We start from the raw sequence: 16,512 nt of genomic DNA on the forward strand, positions 1-16,512 counted from the left end.
ATTACACTGGCACTGTCCAGTATTGTAGCCACTAGCCACATGTGGCTATTAAGTACTTGAAATGTGGCTAGTGTGACTAAAGAACTGAAGTTTTAGTTAATTAAAATTAAAACAGGTCTCACGTGGTGGCTCCCATCTGTAATCCCAGTACTTTCGGAGGCCAAGGTAGGAGGATCACTTGAGCCCAGAAGTTTGAGACCAGCCTGGGTAACAGTGAGACCCCATTTCTACAAAAAATTAAAAAAAAAAAATAGTGGCACATACCTGTAATCCTAGCTACATGGGAGCCTGAGGCAGGAGGATCCCTTGAGTCCAGGAGTTTGAGGCTGCAGTGAGTTATCATTGTGCCACTGCACTTCATGCTTGGTGACAGAGCAAGACCCTGTCTCTAAACATAAATAAATTAAAATTAAAACAGCCACAGGTGGCTAGTGGCTACTAGACAGTGCAGGAGGTATCCTTGGACAACTAGGTGGAGCTGTCCAGCAGAGATGAATTTATAGTCTGAGCTGTGCAAAGTAGTTTGGTGATGATCAGACATGAGAAGTAGTTGAAGCCATGGACATCTATGAGATTGTCCAGGCCATATATATAGAAAGGAGAAGAGGGCCCAGGGCCTAGTCTGGGGAAGAATCAACATTTAACAGGCAAAGAAAGAGAAGTAGAAAGTGCTGAGATGATGTCTTGGGCGAAGTTTCCCAGAAACACCTTAAGGTGAGGATTTGTGTGCAAATGATTAATTAAGAAAGAGCTACCAGGAGAAAGCAGTAAGGGAGTGGGAGAAGCAGGAGAGGGAAGGAGGGGAAGCCAATCAAGTGTGTGATATCAGGTGGAGAGTAGTTCTGTTTGATCTCACAGTGGAGCCCTGGATATAAGTATGCCTCAGATTTGTCCAGAAACAAGGGAGCTGGGCCTTTCAGACACAAACATCCCTCAACCGTTAACCAAAGGGCTACTATGCCCTGGGAGATGTCAGCTCCCAGGTACTTCTACCAAAGACAAAGCCCTCCAGTAGCTTGAGGGTGTTCCTAAAAACAAACAAACAAACATCTTATAATCCTAACTGTTAAACCACACACCAAAGACCAGGAAGTGTGGGAGTATAGGATGTGTGCATGTCAGGAGAAATGGGCAAACACATACACACATGGTAAAAAGGGATCCCTGGGGATCGGGGCTGTGCACTGCCATTGTCTGCTACAGAAGACATTGAGTCCTCATTAGTATAGTGATGAGAAAACAGCGTAAAAAAAACAAGACATTGATAATGAAGAGATTGCTCAGCCACCTGGGTGAGAGTAATTTTAGGGACATGGTGGTAGCAGAAGCCAAATGGTAGTGGTTTGAGGAGTCAATGGAAGGCCAGGTAGGAGGAGGAATGGGACTGAAAAGGGGAGAGAGAGAGGGTTGTGGTTTGAGAAGGTGGAAAGGTTTGCTTGTTTTTTAAATTTTTAATTTTTTTTTAAGAGACAGGGTCTTGCTGTGTTGTCCAGGCTGGAGTGCAGTGGCTATTCACAAGCTTCATCCTGCTACTGACCAGCACAGGAGTTTTGACCTACTCTGTTTCCGACCTAGGCTGGTTCAGCCCTCCTTAGGCAACCTGGTGGTCCTCCACTGCCAGTCACTATATTGATGCTGAACCTAGTGCCCCATAGGCATAGTGTGTTACAGCCCAGAACTCCTGGGCTTAAGCGATCCTCCTGCCTCAGCCTCCCAAGTAGCTGGGACTACAGGTACTGCACTGAGCTGTTTGTTTATATCCTGAGGGAGACATGATTATGCTGGAAGCCTGAGGGGAAAGGAGAGAGGACGGTCACTGAAGGAACAAGGTTCTGGGGAAGGTGAGTAGGGATGACTAAGGGTCCAGGTTAAGCCAAGGTATTAATATGAAGGGTAGAAACGCTTGTTCCTCAGGAACAGGGGATGTAATACTCAGGATGCTTTCAGCTACAAGTAATAGAAACCTGGATTTAAGCCAACTTAAACTTGAAAAGAGAGGGAGTTTATGCATTCAAAGAATTGAAAAATCAGAGGTAGAATGACTTCATGCATGGCTGGTGCCAGAGTCTCAAACAAGGTCAATTTGAACTTGGTCTCCATCTCTTTTAGCTCTTTTTCCTGGACTTTTCATTCTCAGGCAGGTTGTCCCTTCATAGGTAGCAAGATGGCCACCAGCAGGACCAAACTTCATTCCACCAGCTGAACAATGCTGGCAGAAAAAGAACATAGTGTTCCCAGTAACTCCAGCAAATAAAGTAGGGTTGAATCTCATCAGCTCAGCTTAGGTCACCCAGTGATCATCTGTTGTATAATAAAGGATTTGGAGCTGGGTGCGGTGGTTTGTGTCTGTAGTCCTAGCCACTTGGGAGGCTGAGGTGGGAAGCTTGCTTGAGGCCAAGAGTTCAAGACCAGCCTGGGTGATAGAGCAAGTCTGTATCACTAAAATAAACAATTAATTAATTAAAGACATTTTTTGGAGACAGAGTCTTGCTCCGTTGTCCTGGCTAGAGTGTAGTTGCGTCATCACAGCTCACAGCAACCTCAAACTCCTGGGCTCAGGTGATCCTCCTGCCCCAGTCTCCCAAGTAGCTGGGACTACAGACAATGCCACCAGGCTAATTTTTTCTATTTTTAGTAGAGACGGGGTCTCAGTCTTGCTCAGGCTGGTCCCAAACTCCTGACCTCAAGCAATGCTCCCGCCTCAGCCTCCCAGAGTGCTTGGATTACAGGTGTGAGCCACCTGGGTGGCCATAACTTAATTAAATAAAGAATTTGTCTGGTCTTTGTCCTGGGTTCCTGGCACAAAACTTCTAAAACACTTGGAATGTCCTGAGTAATAGAAATGTCTGTTATTCATGAGTCCCTTAGATAAGACCTGAGTTTTTGCTGATGAGGTGACTGATGGCAGGGTTCTAGTTAGCTTCAGAAACCTTGTGATTTGAGGGTTGAGATTTTGAGCCAGCCTGATCTCCACAGAGGGGAGGGGGCCTGGAAACTGAGATCAGTCACATGGCCAGTGACTTAACCAATCGTGCCTGAGTAATGAGACCCCCAATAAGAACTTTGGACGCTGAAGCTCAGTGCTGTCCTGGTCAGCAAATGCATTGATGTGCTGGGAGGGTGACATGTTCTGATTCCACGGGGAGGGGGCATGAGAGCTGTGTGCTTGGACCCTACCAGAACTCAGCCTTCTGGGTCTCCTTTGGCTGATCCTGATTTGTATCCTTTATAATAAAAATTTAATCCCAAGTATAGAGTTTCCCTTCATTCTGCGAGTCATTCTTGTAGCATTACTGAACCTGAGGGGGCAAAGGCTGGCTTCAGGAGGAAGCCACACGTGGCAACTTCCCCAGTGCCTTTTACTTAGTAGCTTTTGTGTGACATTCACAAAGCATTTGCAATTGGGATGTCTCCAGTCACATCAGAGTGACAAAGGTGTGTGACGGGGTGTGTTTGGAGGGTACCTGGGGCCGGCAGGAGCACTGGGGAGACAGGATGCCCAGAGGCAGAGAGGACGCTGGTGCAGTGGTCCAGCAGAGGGCAGTGCAATGGGGCTGATGCCAGCGGAACCATCCAGAGAGATTTCTGAGGAGGCACTGCCAGTTTGGCTCGTGGCAAGAAGAGTGAAGGATGCCCTTGAGCCTCCTATAAGGGTTTGTTGAGTGGAACTGAGGGCAAAGCTCTGGGACCAATTTGCCGCTAAGTTCTTGGCCAGCCCAATACTCATTTCAGTTACAGTAGACCCCGTCCTTCTTTTAGAAGTTTTAGAGCTACCAGCAATAGAGATCATATAGTTCACGCCCACCCGCAATTTATAGATAATAAAAACTGAGGCCCGAGAAGTTACAGTGACTCATCTTTATTTATAAAATGAACATGAATACAAAATTTGCTTTCCATTGAAAACATCAGGAAACTTAAGCCCAACACAACCACTCAACTGAAATGACTCAACAAACAATTCCTTCAACAAATACTCATTCACGTAAGAGTGAGGCATTGTTCTTAGAGTGAAAAGTAAGTTCTTACCATCGTGAGCTGGTGAGACAGGAAAAAAAAACCCCCCAGCAAACTAATAAGATAATTTTGGATATTTAGATCCTATGAAGCAAACCAAAGAAGACATAAGAGAGTGACTTAGGGACTACTTTAGATAGAAGAGGTGACAACTGAGGTGGGACCTGAATGTCAAGAAGGAGCATGCTACAGGGAAAGCCACAGCGAAGAGCATTTCAGGGAGAGGGAAGAACATCTGCAAAGCTCCTGAGGTAGAAACAATTGTGGGATGTTTGCAAAACAGAAGGATGGCCAGTGTGGCTGGGGCCAGAGAGTGAAATGTAAGTTTGTACTAAAAGGGTTCAAAGAGGTGGGCAGAGGCCAGATCGCTCAGGCCTGTGGGCCTTGGGGAGGAGTTTCAATTATTCTTTTTTTAATAACTGCTTTATTGAGATGTAGTTTACCTGCCACCTACCCCCCAGAGATACAATTCACCCATTTGAACTAGGAGTTTGGATTTTATTCTATGTGTGATAAGGAGCCATTGAGGGAGGAATTCATTCTGATCCACATTTTTTTCTTCTTTTTTTGTCTTTTTTTAAATTTTTTTTTGAGACAGAGTCTCACTCTGTTGCTGGGGTAGTAGAGTGCCGTGGCATCAGCTTAGCTCACAGCAACCTCAAACTCCTGGGCTCAAGCTATCCTTCTGCCTCAGCCTCTCGAGTAGCTGGGACGACAGGCATGCGCCACCATGCCCAGCTAATTTTTTCTATATATATTTTTTAGCTATCTAAATCATTTCTTTCTATTTTTTTGTAGTAGAGATGGGGTCTCGCTCTTGCTCAGGCTGGTCTCAAACTCCTGAGCTCAAACCATCCGCCTGCCACAGCCTCCCAGAGTGCTAGGATTACAGGCGTGAGCCACTGTGCCTGGCCCTGATCCACATTTTAAAGACTGATCTGGCTGCTGTGTGGAGAATGGATTTGACAGGTACTAGGAACAAGAACAGAGCCCAGAGACCCAGTGAAGAGCTCCTGGGGCCACCTGGATGACAGACGATCCCGGACACAACCACAGTGTTGAGAGAAGCAGTCGCATTCGGGATAGTGTGGAGAGAGAACCGAGAGGGCTGGGCAGTGGGTCAGGTGTGGGGTGAGGGGCGGGGGAATGGTGGTGCCGCGTACTGAGATGTGTAAGGAGAGTATGGATGTGTTTGACTGCAAATTACAGGCAACCCTGACAGTCTGGTTTAAACATTACGGACATTCATTCCCTCGCACACAAGTCGTCCAGTCTTCTAAGATGCTCTTCGCTTTGCCCTCCTCTGGGTTTTGGCTTCCGCATCCCCTGGGAGCAAGATGGGCACAGTAGTTGCAGGTTTCCCACCCAGACCCAGCAGTATCCAGAGTCAGGAGACCCATCTCTTCCATGTCTCCTTCTTAAGGGGGAGAGTCCTTTCCCGGAACCACTCCCCGCCACTGGCCCCCAAGCAGATTGCCTCTTACTGATTACTGGCCCCAAAAGAGTCAGTCACATACCCAACCCTAAACACACCCCCCTGCCAAGCAGAACTGGACCATCAGAACTGGACTAGACCTCAGCATCTCTTCCTGGAGCTGGGGAAAGGGCCACACTGAAAAAAAAATCAGGACCCTGCCTGCAGAAAGACGGAAATATGGCTTTGTTAAGTAGGAGCTCAAAGTATCTGCCACATAGCAGAATCAACTATTGTGGGGAGGCAGAAGGCCAGTGGATTTCAAGAATGTCTTTTTTAAATTTTATTTTATTATTATTATTATTATTATTTTTTAAGACAGAGTCTTGCTCTGTTGCCCGGGCTAGAGTGCCGTGGCGTCAGCCTAGCTCACAGCAACCTCAAACTCCTGGGCTCAAGCAATCCTCCTGCCTCAGCCTCCCGAGTAGCTGGGACTACAGGCATGCACCACCATGCCCGGCTAATTTTTTCTATATATTTTTAGTTGTCCGGCTAATTTTTTCTATTTTTAGTAGAGACAAGGTCTCGCTCTTGCTCAGACTGGTCTCAAACTCCTGAGCTCAAACGATCTTCCCATCTCTGCCTCCCAGAGTGCTAGGATTACAGGCGTGAGCCACCATGCCTGGCCTAGAGTGTCTTTTTTTTTTAAAGAATTAATGATTCTGCACAAAGAACTTTCCTTTCTTTAACTGAAATCATGTAAAATAAATGTTTGACAGAGAGAAACTCTCTCTCCTCTGAGCAAATTCATAGCCTCCTAAAGTAACAATTTTTTTAAAGAAAGGGTCTCATTGTGTTGCCCAGGCTCGAGTGCGGTGGTGCAATCATAGCTCACTGGAGCCTTGACTCCTGGGTTCAAGGGATCCTCTAGCCTCAGCCTCCTGAGTTGCTAGGACTACACGTGTGGGCCACCACGCCTGGCTAATTTTTTAAGTTTTTTTTTTTTTTTTTTTTTTGTAGAGACAGGGTCTTGCTTTGTTGCCCAGGCTGATATTGAACTCTTGGTCTCAAGTGACACTCTCGCCTCGCCCTCCCAAAGTGCTGAGATTACAGGCGTGAGCCTCACCTGGCCTCCACATTTTTTTCTCACTTCCTTTGTCTCTCCCCCTTCACCCCTTGACCTTGTCCATTTGCTATTTTTCTATAGTAGCCAGCTTCCTTTCTTCATTTAACATCGCTCACAAGTGTTTTCACGGGTGGCTGGCTCCCCTGGTCTCTGCAACTCTGAATCTACCCAATTAATATTGCACATAGTGGGTAAGTCAGAATTCATGCCACCATATCCACATACTGGATATTGGTGCTCATTCCACTCTTCCAGTGTAATACTGGTCATAGGTACAACTGGACGTCAGTCCTGCTTCCAACATCAAAGTTGGAACACATCTCTCAGCCCCTCTGATCACTGACATATGATCTAGAGTTCTCCAATAAGACACATCCATGTGAGGCTTTGAATCTGCCTGGCTTTGAGGTTGGAGGGATGTAAAGTGACTTTCTTGATGCAGAAGTGGTTTCACTGCCACCAGAAATAGCTGTTACGGACGAGTCTAAATCCTGGCACTGAGTGTTTGGTGGCAGTGGCAGTAGCAGCAGTTTTGTTATCAGGTCAGATCAGTTCTATAGCTTGGCATTATTTCTCCAGCTTGCCCCACAGTTCTGTGAGCTGCCTAACACCCTTAATAAATCCCTCTTCGGCTTCACTCAGCCGGTGTAAAATCTGTTATCTATAAATCAAGTCTCCTGATTAAGCCATTCACTATTCTGGAGGATGCTACAGTGAACAGCTCTAGAAAATTTTCTCCCTTTGAACTCTTTTTTGAGCACAGTGTTTCTCAACTTCATTCATTCCTCATCTTCCCCAAAATTTGCCATACATTCATACCACCCAGAATATTATCTACCAAATAGCATTCTTTATTTATTTTATTTATTTATTTATTTTTTGAGACAGCGTCTCGCTCTGTTGCCCGGGCTAGAGTGCCGTGGTGTCAGCCTAGCTCACAGCAACCTCAAACTCCTGGGCTCAAGCGATCCTCCTGTCTCAGCCTCCCGAGTAGCTGGGACCACAGGCATACGCCACCATGCTCAGCTAATTTTTCTATATATATTTTTAGCTGTCCAGATCATTTCTTTCTTTCTTTTTTTTTTTTAGTAGAGACGAGGTCTTGCTCTTGCTCAGGCTGGTCTCAAACTCCTGACCTCGAGTGATCCTCCCGCCTTGGCCTCCTGAAGTGCTAGGATTACAGGTGTGAGCCACAGCACCTAGCCCAAATAGCATTCTTTAAATTGATGTTTTTAAACTTGATATTTACTTAAGCCAGTAAGAATTTTTTTCTTTTGTTTTTGAAATAGGGGCTCGCTTTGTCACCCAGGCTGGAATGCAGTGGCACAATCATAGTTCACTGTAGCCTCTCAAACTCCTGGGATCGAGAGATACTTGGCCATTTATGCCAGTATTTTTCAAACTAAGACACATTAAAATAAATATAGCCTCACTAAAATAGAAACTATTAGTTCAAATACTAACTCCAAAAACTCACACCTTGCTAGTGGAGAATAGTGTCTTATTATAAATTCCCAGACATGAAGTGACTAAGGAACAAGGTAATAAGAAAGGAAACCCTTTCAACTGTACCAGCCCTTCCTAAGCAGAGCTGATGAGTTGGGAGCCAGGAGGACAAAGGTTCTGGCAAGTTCCTCACTTTATCTGAGCAGTAAAGTGACAGTTAAATTACAGTACAGTGTAGTGTCCACACTTTTTGGGGTTTAGTTGTGTTGGGTTCCTTAATCACCCTGTCAGTTTTCTTACCTGTAAAATGTGGGCAATAATAGATCCTACCACACAGAGTAGCACTGAAAACATCGACCGTGAACCAATATGAATGCCTGATAAATAAAAGTTGAGTTTCCCAAACCCCTCTGAGTCTTAAAAGAGTGTATGTGTGTGTGTGTGTGTGTGCGCGCGCGTGTGCTATATAGTTTCCTAGTCTGTGCCTAGATCCCACTGAATCATAATCTCCAGAGGGGGTATTAGGGAATCTATTTGAAACGAACACTGTCAATTGACTCTTAGGCTCTGATTAGTTTTGGAAACATAAATCAGGGTTAAGCAGCTGCTATCATCACCTCAGGGTGATGTCAGGAAGCTGTGATGAGATGATGGATGTGAAAGTTAAGCGTCATTTACTAGCCTCGCACTTATTCAGTTGATGGACATTTATTGAGCACTCGCTGCATGCTCCATCCTGTGTTAGGTGCTGGGCCCACAGCAGGAACAGGACAGACTCAGCCTGCCCTTAAAGGCTCCCCAGGCTGGCCCCTCACCCTCAGTGTATCCGTAAAATTGGGTGAGTGGGGCGACGATCAAGGGAATTGCTTGACCATAGGCTGCTGAGGGGCTACAGGAGTGGGCAGCAAAGCTCTGTCCTGGGGACTCTGGCTTCTGTGAGGTCAGGCGGTACAGGGTCCCTGCAAGCTGTGGGCCAGATGGGCGGGTACTTGAGGGTCAAGGACTGTGGGTCCTGGAGGCCCCAGGATCCCATCCCAGGCTCCTGCCCGGTTCATTTTGTCTCTGGGCCAGATGTCAGGGTCTCCCTGTGAAATGGATACTACTATTCCCATTTTACAGATAGGAAAACAAAGGCTCTGCGGACAGATTTAAGTAACACTTCGACCCCACCCCCGAAAGGTGTCCAGGACCTGGTCCTACCTCCCGCAGCGGCACAGAGGACCGCGAAGTGAGTCGGACTCCAGGGTGTTTGGGGTCTCTCTCCGCCGGGCCCAGGACACTCCTTAGCGGTCCGCGCTGGGGCCGCCTCTGCCGGCTGGAGGCCGGGACCCTCCCTCTGGATCCCGCCTAGCCCCGCCTCCCTCCCTCCCCGAGCGCCCGCCGCCCCTGGAACTACAACGCCCGTGAGCCTTCGGGGCGCTGGTGCATTATGGGACGCTCCGCTTCCCCCCGCCCCGGCGCCGCCTGAAAGAACTACCTCGCCCCGCAGCCGTGAGGCCGGAGTGGGCGGTGGAAACCTTCTCGATCCGGCGCCGCCCACAGACACCAGCGCCCCCACCCGGAAGTCGGCGGAGAAGGCCATAGAAACTGGGCCTAGAGATGCCTAGACTTGCCCTCCAGGCTGCTACTTCCGCCGGAAGTTGCCTCCAGCCGCAAGTGCCCTTCCTCCGTTGCACGCGCAGGCTCCCGGTATCCTGTACCCCGTACCCGGGGCGCGAGTACGAGCACAATGGCGGCCGCCACCTTGTTGCGCGCGACGCCCCGCCTCAGCGGTGAGGGGCCAGGGAGGGCGATAGCGGCCCAGGGACACGTGGGGGAGGGCATCGCGGGTATCCGGGATCGGACTCACCCCTTGACTGCAAGCCTCTGTCCCAGCAGGTATCAGCGCCGGCCCGATCCCACTGCTGCAGGGTCTGTTGCGGCCGCTGAAGGCCCCAGCATTGCCTCTCTTGTGCCGCGGCCTAGCAGTCGAGGCCAAGAAGACTTACGTGCGCGACAAGCCCCATGTGAATGTGGGTACCATCGGCCATGTGGACCATGGCAAGACCACACTGACTGCGGCCATCACGAAGAGTGAGCGGGCTTTGGGTGGGGGCGTCCGGCGAGATCTGGAGCTGGGGAGGTGGGGCCAGCCGAGTGTCTGCTGGAGGAGTTTATTGTGGCCCAAGGAGCCTGAACTCGGATGGTGGGGTTGATTGGAAGATGCAGAAGACAGATTTCCCCTGAACATGAAAAACTCTGATGTGTAAATTGGGGGACCCTGAGTGGCCTCTTTCTATCCGTGGGGAATGCTCTGTAAACAGAGGCTTTACCCTGGACAAGTCAGAGGGCAACCCCTTGAGGCCCTTTAACATTTCTTTCTGACCCACATTCTCTCTGCAGGAATAGAGATTTGAGGGAGATAGTTTATTTAAGTGGGAGGGACCTGGGGGTGTGGCCTGAGCCCTGCCTCTAGCTCTGAAACTTTAGCTGAGAGGTGTGTTCTCTTCCTCTCTTAGTTCTAGCAGAGGGAGGAGGGGCCAAATTCAAGAAGTATGAGGAGATAGACAATGCCCCGGAGGAGCGAGCTCGGGGTATTACCATCAATGCAGCCCACGTGGAATATAGCACTGCCAACCGCCACTATGCTCACACAGACTGCCCGGGTCACGCAGATTATGTTAAGGTGAGGGTTTTTGCCTGGGACACTGGGGACAGGGTCATGAGCTGCTTCCTGTCAGGATGCTAGATTTAGAGGGAGGAGGTTAAGGTATTCAAGATGTCTAGGTATGAGATCATAGATTTGTGGCCATGGTCAAAGTGGGTATGGTCAGAAGATGGCAGAAAAAGGGGGGACCTGTTTCTAACTGCTGCACTTGGCTAGATGGATCAAGAGCTGAGGAGGTCGTTGATCTAGGCTGAGTGTTTCCTTTCCTCCTCCTTCCCAGAATATGATCACAGGCACTGCCCCCCTGGACGGCTGCATCCTGGTGGTGGCAGCCAATGATGGCCCCATGCCCCAGACCCGAGAGCACTTACTACTGGCCAAACAGGTACTTGCAGCCTGGGTAGGGGTGGAAAGAGAAAGGGGGAATTGGGCCACTCTGGACACTGTCTCTTTCCCGTCTACAGATTGGGGTAGAGCACATTGTGGTGTATGTGAACAAGGCCGACGCTGTCCAGGACTCGGAGATGGTGGAGCTAGTTGAGCTGGAGATCCGGGAACTGCTCAATGAGTTTGGCTACAAAGGGGACGAGACCCCAGTCATCGTAGGATCTGCTCTCTGTGCCCTTGAGGTGAAGGCAGAGTCAGGCCAGGGTTGGCCGAGGCTGCTGCTGCAGAGGATGGGGCTGGATGGGTGTCCAGAACTCTGCTTTGTCTGGGGAGTGGCTCTGGGTAAGTAAGAGGAGTAGAATGGAGATTTCAGAGTCCTGTCACCTTCTTCCAACAGCAACGTGACCCTGAGCTAGGCCTGAAGTCTGTGCAGAAGCTGCTGGATGCTGTGGACAGTTACATCCCAGTGCCCACCCGGGACCTGGAGAAGCCTTTCCTGCTGCCTGTAGAGACAGTTTACTCTATCCCTGGTGAGGACCGTGCTTGTCACACTCCCTCTTCTTAGTAATAGCCTAGCCCAGCGTCCCTGATGTCCTGTCCTGTTCCCTTCCAGGCCGGGGCACCGTGGTGACAGGTACGCTAGAGCGTGGCATTTTAAAGAAGGGAGATGACTGTGAGTTCCTAGGACATAGCAAGAATATTCGCACTGTGGTGACAGGTACAGGAAGGAAGCCTTGGGACCCAGGGGCTGGCTCCAGGATGACCTTTCCCCTTGTGTCTTCCCTGTGCCTCAGACTCTCCTCCCTCGTCCCTTCTCCCTCCTTTCTCTCTTCCCCCTCAGGCATTGAGATGTTCCACAAGAGCCTGGAGAGGGCAGAGGCAGGGGATAACCTCGGGGCCCTGGTCCGAGGCTTGAAGCGGGAAGACCTGAGGCGTGGCCTGGTCATGGTCAAGCCAGGTTCCATCCAGCCCCACCAGAAGGTGGAGGCACAGGTGAGGGCACCAGGTGATGGTGGGCAGGGCGAGCCAAGCTGTCCCCTGCACAGAGGAAATGCTTCCAGCCAAGCCCAGCTCCACTGTCATTGCTTTATCTCCTCCAGGTTTACATCCTCACCAAGGAGGAGGGTGGTCGCCACAAGCCCTTTGTATCCCACTTCATGCCCGTCATGTTCTCCCTGACTTGGGACATGGCCTGTCGTATCATCCTGCCGCCAGGGAAGGTACGGCCGGTGTAGGGAATGTGAAGGAGTGGAGGTGGCGCTCTTCGTATCAGGTCTGCCTCACTCATGGTCCCAAAGGTGTCATGTGACAATCTGGGTGACTATTTCCTTGGGTGAACAGAGGCTGGCAGCAGCTGTCAGTGAAGCTAGTGGGTGGAGAGGTCTTGACCAGTGGACTTAGGGGGAACGAGTCCTCATCCAGTCTGCACTAGGCTGAAGTAGGTTAGCAGCTTAGCTGTAGCAGCATTTGCCCACAGAAAGATTTCCTAGAAAATGGTTCCTCTTGTGGAATGTTTCACTGTATGTGAAGGCTCCGAAAAGCTCTGTAATTAAGAAATTTGCGTAAGCCAGAATTTCCTAAGCGTTTTTTTCTTGTGAACGTACCATAGGAGTACTCATCACTGGTCCCTTTTACGTTCTCCTGTTTTGAATATACTGTTTGCATCTGCCTGACAGCTGGGATGGATGGAGCTGTCCCCAGGCAGAGTCATCACCCTGCTGACTTTTCCCATGACTCTTAATCTCCAAGACAGCAAATAGTAAGAGTGAAGACACCCTGAAGGCCATGCATGATCCTCTCTTTCCCCTCCAGGAGCTTGCCATGCCTGGGGAGGACCTGAAGCTCAGCCTAATCTTGCGGCAGCCGATGATCTTGGAGAAAGGCCAGCGTTTCACCCTGCGAGACGGCAACCGGACCATTGGCACCGGCCTGGTCACTGACACGTCAGCCATGACTGAGGAGGATAAGAACATCAAGTGGAGTTGAGTCTGTGGCCCTCTGCTCACGTCCTCTTGCATTTAGGGCTGCCTTGGCCAGTGTTCTCTCCCGTTCCTGGTGCCCTGAGGGCACAAGCTGCAACCCGGCATAGTGCAGCTAGACGGACACTTCCCCTTGGTCAGTAGGGGTGGTCTGCCAGGTGAGGTGGGCCAATAAACTGTTCTGTGAATAGTGAGCCAGCCTGTGTGTGTCCTTTGTGTAAGGTGGAGAGGATGGAGTACAAAAAGGACATTGAAGACCAGACAGATGAGGAGCTTGTGAGAGCTCAGAGCCATTTAGCAAGAGTCCCTCTCTAGCAATGAGAGTCCAGTCTCTATGGTATAGGCTGGAAAGCTGTCTTTAAGGCCATCGTGCTGCCACAACTTGAGAGGAGAAACCTAGTCCAGTGAGCCTGTGCGATTGCCTAGTAGAATGCTACAGTAGGGTACTGTTGAACAGTGTTCTGGCAGATACTGGGAATGAATTTGGTTACCACTTGGAGCCAGCATGGCCTGAGCTCAGGTGCCAAATGCACCTTACGTTTTTTTTTTTTTTTTGAGACAGAGTCTCGCTCTGTTGCCCAGGCTAGAGTGAGTGCCGTGGCATCAGCCTAGCTCACAGCAACCTCAAACTCCTGGGCTTAAGCGATCCTCCTGCCTCAGCCTCCCGAGTAGCTGGGACTACAGGCATGCGCCACCATGCCCGGCTAATTTTTTTCTATATATATTTTTAGTTGGCCAGACAATTTCTATTTTTAGTAGAGATGGGGTCTCACTCTTGATCAGGCTGGTCTCGAACTCCTGACCTCAAGCGATCCACCCGCCTCGGCCTCCCAGAGTGCTAGGATTACAGGCGTGAGCCACCGTGCCCGGCCCTGCTGTCCTCTTTAAGTAGTTGCTAGGTCAGTGTCTAGTTACCTGTTTAACCTTATTTTTATTTTTTTAAGAGACATGGTCTTCCTGTCCACCAGGCTGGAGTGCAGTGGTGTGATCATAGCTCACTGTAACCACAAGCTTCTGGGCTCAAGCAATCCTGCCTCAGCCTCTGGAGTAGCTGGGACTATGGGCACATACCACCATGCCTAACTGGTTTTTTAAAAAACAATTTGTAGAGACAGATCTTGCTGTGTTGCCCAGGCTGGTTTCAAACTCCTGGCCTCATGTCATCCTCGTGCCTCAGCCTCCCAGAGTGCTAGAATTACAGGCGTGAGCCACCACACCCAGCCTACCTGTTTAGACTGACTTTATAATAAGGACTCTATAGGCATACCTTTGGAGATAACTGCAGGTTTGGTTCTAGACTACGGTAATAAAGGAAGTCACAAATATTTTGTTTTCCAGTACATATAAAAGTTACACTTATGTTACAGTTGACCCTTAAACAATAAGGGGGTTAGAGGCACTGACCCCCTGTGCAGTCAAAAACCAATGTATAAGTCGACTTCCAAAAAAACTGTTCATTGGAAACCTTACTAACAGCAAATTAACACATATTTTGTACATTATCTGTATTGCATACTGTATTCTTAAGCTAGACAAAAAAAGACATTGAGAAAATCACAAAAATATTCATTATTAAGTGGATCATCTAAAGGTTTTCATCCTTGTCATCTTCATGTTGAATGGGCTGAGGAGGAAGAGGAGGGGTTGGTCTTGCTGTTTCAGGGGTGCAAGGAGTAGAAGGGGAGGCAGGCACACTCAGTGCAACTTTTATTGAAAAAAATCTGCATAGAAATGGACCCACACAATTCAAGCCCATTTTGTTCAAAGGCCGACTATACTAAGTGCACAATAGCATTATGAGTAAAAAAAACTATGTACGTACCTGTACATACCTTAATTAAAAAATACTTTGCTGCTAACAGAAAAAATGACATGAACATATGCTGCTGGGAAAATGGCACTGGTAGACTTGCTCAGTGCAGAGTTTCCACGAACCTTCAAATTGTGAAAGACGCCCGAGGAGCGCAATACAGCAAAATGCAGTAAAATGAGGTACGCCCGTATCTTGCTCATCTCCAAACCCACTATACAAGGAACTCAACATGAGTAAAATCTCAGCAAATGACCAGTCCTGAAGCATATCTGATGGGTCATCATTGCTGTATCACTGGTTCCAACCACAAAAGAGGTTGAAGAATAAATTTGATTTTCAACATTTACCAAGATTTAAAGTTAAGAAAAAGGCTGTTTATTAATATGCAGGGAATAAAATGCTGAGATTTTCTTAAAACTTGGAATGACTGGCAAGGATGCTGACCCCAAAGAAAAATGTAATATTCAGTGGGAAGTGGGGATAAATGGACAAGCCCCTAGAAGAGAAGAGGGGCTTGGGCCCAATCTGAGAGGTGTTTTGAGAAACTCAACCTGATCGGGGACTCCAGAGCAGAAGCAAACTAAGCGAAGTAGGCAAGAGGGAGGATGGATGCAAGGAAGAACTTTCCATGAGGTGCTGTCCAATGATGGAGCAGCTTGTTTTCTCCTCCTCTGTTCAAGGCAAAGCTGAAAGCTTTCACAAACAAGGGAATTCTTCCCTGGATAAAAACTAAGTTCCCTTCCGACTTTGAAAAGACTTCTGCTCAAAGATGATAAATTAATATACAGTAGTTCCCCGCATTTGCAATATGGCTTTCAGTTTCAGCTACCTGCAGTCAACTCTGGTCTGAAGATACTAAATGTTAAAAACCCAGAAATAATTCTTAAGTTTTAAATTGTACACCGTTCTGCTCTGTCCTACTCTGGATGTGAATCATCCCTTTGCCTGTTGGCAGCCATCAAGGTTATCAGATCAACTGTCATGGTATTGTAGTGCTTGTGTTCAAGGAATCCTTATTTGACTTAAGAATGGCCCTGAAGTGCCATGAGTACTGTGCCTAACACATCAATCTTTTTATCACAGCTATGTATATATAGAAAAAAACGTAGCATGTACAGGGCTCAATACTATCTGCAGTTTCAGGCCATCCACTGGGGGCTTGGATGACCTATCTGCAATCCTCCCATAAAGCATCAAAAGGACTGCTCACCAACACCTGCACATTTCACAATGCTACAGACACCTGTATCTCCATCTGGACTTCACGCATCCTGAGTTCAACTGAAGGCTTTCCTGCTCCTACTGCTTCCGTCCCTGTCTTCCACCCCTCACCCCAGTTGATGTCTCCCATCCTATCCCCATCTTTGGAGAGCTCTTCCACTTGGGACCCCAACCCTGCCTGTTTTTAGCAATCAAGTGGCTGCCAAGTAAAATCCCCTTAATATACCCTCTCCCCTCCCCACCATGCCCACCCATTACGAAGTTTCAGATCCTCATACCCTGGGGATCTCCCCCAATATTTAGCCTTTATTCTTCCTGCCCGTCTCAGCAAATTTTTTCAGGCTGTGGTCCAAGCTGGAACACCCTTGCCTACCACTGAGCACCAGCCTTAACCTCAGAGGCCTGTAAAGGTGACATTATCTCCATTTTAAAGATAAGGAAACCAAGGTCAGGTCTCACAGT

At 48.6% G+C, this 16,512-nt stretch overlaps 1 protein-coding gene across 1 annotated transcript; it reads left to right on the forward strand.

Moving 5' to 3' along the window:
• Nucleotides 1-9,590: 9,590 nt before the first annotated feature.
• Nucleotides 9,591-13,210, forward strand: TUFM (Tu translation elongation factor, mitochondrial). Its single transcript, XM_045542884.1, has 10 exons — nt 9,591-9,775; nt 9,882-10,076; nt 10,502-10,668; nt 10,931-11,035; nt 11,115-11,279; nt 11,435-11,567; nt 11,651-11,755; nt 11,879-12,030; nt 12,138-12,257; nt 12,850-13,210. The coding sequence occupies exons 1-10, from the start codon at nt 9,733-9,735 to the stop codon at nt 13,021-13,023; spliced, it is 1,359 nt and encodes a 452-aa protein (XP_045398840.1). The 5' UTR covers nt 9,591-9,732; the 3' UTR covers nt 13,024-13,210.
• Nucleotides 13,211-16,512: the final 3,302 nt, after the last annotated feature.

Source organism: Lemur catta, chromosome 2, assembly GCF_020740605.2.
Source record: "Lemur catta isolate mLemCat1 chromosome 2, mLemCat1.pri, whole genome shotgun sequence".
Classification (NCBI taxonomy): domain Eukaryota; kingdom Metazoa; phylum Chordata; class Mammalia; order Primates; family Lemuridae; genus Lemur; species Lemur catta.

Coding starts and splice junctions, on each gene's coding strand:
- TUFM (XM_045542884.1), top strand. CDS start 9,733: ATGGCGGCCGCCACCTTGTTGCGCGCGACGCCCCGCCTCAGCG. Junction 11,568..11,650: donor GACAGTTTACTCTATCCCTG/GTGAGGACCGTG, acceptor GTTCCCTTCCAG/GCCGGGGCACCGTGGTGACA. Junction 12,258..12,849: donor TCATCCTGCCGCCAGGGAAG/GTACGGCCGGTG, acceptor TTTCCCCTCCAG/GAGCTTGCCATGCCTGGGGA.